We start from the raw sequence: 5,643 nt of genomic DNA on the forward strand, positions 1-5,643 counted from the left end.
CTAGAAATGGCTTCTAGTACAACTTGTTAATATCACTCGAATTAAATAAGTACAATAAAAATGTAATAAAATGTTATAATTTTCTTAAAATAAAAAGAGACGCATTAATAAATAAATAAAACATAATTATTATTTCGAACAATAAGAGAAATTAGATAATTTTATAGGGTTATTATATTTAACGTATAAACGGTAGCAAATACAAACTGATCGGTAACCATTTGTAAAAATTTTGGGCGTCTGGGTTGGAGACGCAGAGGCGTCGGATATAGTTTCTGTGCACTGTGGACCCCTACTGATTCGCTTCTATTGATTCCGTCGTGTGCATCATTCTGCCGCCGTACCTGTATATTTCTTGATACAGTGATTTATATAATAATAAAATCGTCGTTTAATATCGTGTTTTATCAAGATAAATTAAGAAGAAAGTGAAAAGGGTAAGTACTTTATTGATACAGCGGGAAAATAAACTTCAAAATTATTGGCGCGTAAAGTCATGTATTCCGACTCATGTACATATTTGTTTTATTTTCCAGTCTTATTTTAATATCTTGCATTGTATTATATATTTCGAAATCCTTTTTAAATCGTATTACGATAATATGTTAAGATAGGTTATCATAACATTTTTTTGACATACAAAGGTACTTTATCATAGTCTTTGTTTTCCTTCGGCTGTTCTTCGATGGACGCGTTGCATATAATGATCATCTTTCGTGTACTTGGATAGAAAAAAAAAAAAAAAAAGAAATTATCAATTTGTGTAAAACGTGTATTACTCGTTGCACAGTAAATATTATGCTTGATATTGATTGCCTCTTTATAGATACATATTTATTTGCATTTGTTGCATGTTTGAAGGTAATTAGATAGTATATATCAACTAAAGTAATTGTCTTAATAGTTTTTTTACTTAAGGACAATGAAATGAATCATAATTGAATAATACATGAGCTATACAATGAAATTTTAACAAATATATATATGATCTGTTTGAGTTATATTGATTTTGAACGAATGAAATTTATAAAGCCTTCTCATTTCTTCCATGCTACAAAATAACTTTTTTAGATATAAAATGACTCCGGAGGGCTATACTCGTGTCTACGTTGGTGGACTCAATGAGAGCATCAAAAAAGAAGATCTACAGATGGAGTTTGAAAAATATGGCAAGCTTAACAAGGTTTGGGTGGCCTTCAATCCTCCAGGCTTTGCCTTCATCGAATTTCTGAATATGAATGAAGCAGAATTGGCATGCAATAGTATGAATGGCACAGAAATAATGGGTGTCAAGTTAAAAGTGGAAATTTCACGTGGTAGAGGTCGTGGCGGAGGTAGGGGTGGTATAGGATTCAGAGGTGTTCGTGGTACTACTGGTAGGGATTTCGGTTCTCGGGGTGGTGCTAGTATGGGTTACAGAGGAGGCAGTACATATGGAGATTATGGGGGCAGCTATTATGCAGGCAGGGGTGGTGGAAGTAGAGGTAGAGGACGCTATGGAGAAGATTATATGTCCAATCGTACCGGTGGGTATGTTACTCGAGATGGATATATGCAAGATGCCTACGGTGCTACTAGCGGAGACACTGGCATGGAATACTACACTGGCAAGGATACCAGCACATCGAGGTACCGAAGCCGCTCTCCGGCTGGCCGTGGCAGGTACTAATGATACCCAGTCTTCGTAAAATGATTTTAAGTTGAATCATTATCATCTGCACGAGTTCAATAATGTTTAATTTAAATATTGGGAAGGGAATATATATATATATGGTGAATTCCTTTCGATATTAAGATTTATAGCAAATGTTGCCATAAGTAAATTGCAAATTTACAATGTCACATCTGCATATCTTTCAGGTACAGTCGACTTTAGATTTTTCAATACTTCGTAATTATTTGAAAAGTTTTACTATAGGTAAATAATAAATAGATCAACGTGTAAATCAAGAATCTGTAATCATTAACAAAAAGATATATTCATAATAGGCATTATGAAAAATCTATTTTAAATGATTTTATTTTGTTTTTGTATATTTATGATGTGACAACATATTTTATACTCTATTTTTCTTTTCTTCTTTTTTTTCTTTCTTTTTTTTTTCTCTCTCTCTCTCTCTCTTTCTCTCTTTCTCTCTTTCTCTCTTGAAAAAATTATTTTACTCGGATTCGTGCAAAATTGTAATGTAGATAATTATAACAAAAATCGAAATTTTTTAATCCTTTTCTACTATAGTTTTTATTTGCGCAAACTCATTGTCAAATGTTAGTAAATTTTTTATTAAATTTTGATGAAGTGAGCATACATGATCGAAAGCATAAATGCATGAGGAAGAGGCTCTCTGATCGCTAGCTCTGAAAAATTAAGTTATTGCATGCATATATACATATATATATATATATAAATATCTATATATATCTATATATATCGAGAGACTAAAGACTCTTAATCAGTGGGAGTCATACGCCATAAATGGCGAAAATAATGTGACATCCTGTTTTGCACTTCCATGTTCACAGTCATCGTCATCTACGTGAATGCACATAAAAGAACTACGCTGCGTTGCCAATCTGAACTGCGGGCCAATCACCCACCCGCCTCGACGACTACATTTCTATCCAATCTACGCAGCGACGTGTATATAAACAAGAACGACCACTGCAGTTTATGCTGCAAAATATATTTGCATTATATGATCTGATGTGACAGATTGTGGTCGTTGCCACTTTTCTTAATTAACAGTTCATAAGATTCTGTAAAAGTTCTATGCTCGATATGAAACGGGGAGAAAGATAAGACTCTATCTGTCGGCATTTAGAGCCTTAACTCATAAGAGTTATAATTATTTGTGAATTCCAATTTATCTCTTGGCAAAATATGCCCAATTTCTTTATATTTTATAAGGTACATTTTTTACATACACCATGGGTCATAGATTAAATTTGTTTAATAGTTACATCCATGGTACTTATGCAAGTTTAGAAACATATTTGCATTTTTTCTACTTGCCTGAAGGTAGTGAAGAATGGAGATAAATTAAGCTTGTTATAGTAACCATGAATTTTGTATAATTAGATACCGCGTCTCTGCGTGAATACAGTCTTTCCAAACTCTCGTTTTCCAGTATATTGATGGTAATTCTGAGTACAGTCTTCATATATCTAGTTAAAATCTTGCTTATGATCGTGCGTGTAGAAACGTTTTTATATAGGTCCAAAAGGGAAGAAAAAAAAAAAAAAAAAAAAAGAAAAAAAGAAAAAAAAACTATGCGCAATACAACCAAATGCAAACTGCTGCTCGTATATGGCCTATCGTGCTAATGCACAAAGAAATAGTCCTGGTCCCAAAAAATTTTGATACACAGATAGTGTGTGCAATCAAAACTACGAGATTGTGAGACGATATTGCAGGCTATACTCTATGCTTCTTTCTAGCAATATATGTGCATAAACAGTCCTGCATTTGGAAGCATCTATGAGCGTCTCCTTCTATTTTTTTCGGACTCTGAAAGATAAAATGATAAAATTACGGTAATGTTTTACCTCGACTGTACATGACTTGGAATTGGAAACGTATTAAATGATTTGCGCTCACTACTGCCCGCCACCCTGCCTGCCTGTCTGCCTGTCTGCCTGATTACTCTCTCAGTGTCTATATCCAATGAAAATCTTCTCTCGTTGTTTTCCCTTTAGTTCCTCTCTAAGGAAAATTTCAAAATGAAGTCTGAATCTTTATCAAATTCAGATATCGCAAGTGCCTTTGAATTATAAATATGAGTATAAATCTATCTCAAAGTTTGGTCAGTTACATGACCCTCGTACTCTCTCTCTCTCTCTCTCTCTCTCTCTCTCTCTCTCTCTCACTCTCTCTCTTTCTCTCTCTCTCTCTCTCTATATATATATATATATTTCTGATTACAAGTTACAAAATATTCCATTTGAAAATTCGATGCTGTCAGTATAGGTATTGTTGAAATTGAATGAAATCAAAAATTTCAAGAATATTTAATATATCAAAGATTCGAGTTATGTTATAATAACTTCCTTTAAGCAAAACCTAAACAATATATATATATTTTTTTTTTATCCATAGCGAACATTACATAAAAATGCTTAATCTTTTATTTTACTTCTCTTAAATTATTTTTCTGTTTTTCTAAATATAAAATATGTAATACAAAAAAAAAAAAGAAACCAGTAAGTATTTTAGATAAAAAAATTATTTATATTTTATTTTTACAACAACATAATGTTATTAGTTTTTAACAAATTGACATTCTTATATATATATATATGCTCATTTTTATTTGATTTCATTTTGTTTATACTTAAATTGTAGGAGGCAGCTTGCGTATTGGTAGTTATATGTGTGTAGATTTATTTATGAATATGTATAAAATTGAGATTGCACGCACACGTAATAAACACAGATATATATAGGTTTAATTAATTACTTAAAACAGAATAATTTGATATTTGAAATACAACTCATATAAGAGTATATTCTTGATGAAGATTGAAAACTATTGATAGTAATATGTTATGCAATTTTTAACTTGCTGTATATTTTTTTCACTGAAAAACATTTTGTATGAAAAATACTATTTTTGGAAATTCTTGTTACAATTTTACCTTTTTTTTATATCATTATATTCGCGCGCTTTCTCTCTTTCTCTCTCTCTCTCTCTCTCTCTCTCTCTCTCTCTTTCTCTTCCTCGCTCTCTCTTATTATAATATTATACAAACAAATACCATTAATTTACATTCAATGCCTTATTTGATCAATTAGTTTTTATTATTACATATAAAAATATTCTTACACAAGATTATATTATTAGCTTACAAGGATTTATTACAACGTGAAAGACAGAAAAAGTATTGTAGACGTCAAGAATTTATATTCATATATGTGAAATTAATCTTATGAAAGTTAGCCACGTAATATGAAATTCAAAGAATATACGTATATAACTAGTGATGGAATCTGAAACACTTCGAATTGCTTTGAATTTATGTCATATATATGGCAACAAATTCGAATCACTTCGAAAAAGATTCAAAGCTTAAAGGTTTAAAAAAATATCAGTAAGTTTTGGAAGCATTATAAGTATTCAATATCTTTCATACTGTTTGACTACTTTTGTTCAAACAATATCATTGATATAAAATATTAGAGCAAATTCGGAAAGTTTATTTAAATACATTTTTTAAGTTATTTTATAACACAGTAAATAACACGAATATTGATTCCTTTTTCTAAATCAGGAAATACAATTTTCATCAAAGAAAGTAGATTAAAATATATCTTAAATAAAATCTTATTACTGAATAAGTGAAAAAAATGAACGGTTCCCGATATATTGCACACAGAAAGAAACAAAGATTGAATTAGAACAACGAAAATGTTAAAACAAAACTTGAGATGTATGAAGACTTCATCAAGACATATGTAACAACTTTAAATTTTGAATTTTTTGTATATATATATATATATATATATACATACACATTCGAAGCGCTTTGAAGTGTTTCTAATCCCGTCGCTATGTATAAATGTAGGAAAACAAAAAATATACATATCAAATTATAGAAAAAAAAGTCTCGGATGAAGGAAAGTATTAAAAAAGAAAAAATTGTTAAGTG

The 5,643-nt window shown here is 30.5% G+C and overlaps 1 protein-coding gene across 1 annotated transcript; it reads left to right on the plus strand.

Moving 5' to 3' along the window:
* Positions 1 to 260: 260 nt before the first annotated feature.
* Positions 261 to 3,916, plus strand: LOC124955118 (RNA-binding protein Rsf1). The gene is made up of 3 exons (XM_047509058.1): positions 261 to 437; positions 1,072 to 1,662; positions 2,521 to 3,916. The coding sequence occupies exons 2-3, from the start codon at positions 1,079 to 1,081 to the stop codon at positions 2,546 to 2,548; spliced, it is 612 nt and encodes a 203-aa protein (XP_047365014.1). The 5' UTR covers positions 261 to 437; positions 1,072 to 1,078; the 3' UTR covers positions 2,549 to 3,916.
* Positions 3,917 to 5,643: the final 1,727 nt, after the last annotated feature.

The sequence above is a fragment of the Vespa velutina genome, chromosome 1 (assembly GCF_912470025.1).
Source record: "Vespa velutina chromosome 1, iVesVel2.1, whole genome shotgun sequence".
NCBI classification, from domain to species: Eukaryota; Metazoa; Arthropoda; class Insecta; order Hymenoptera; family Vespidae; genus Vespa; species Vespa velutina.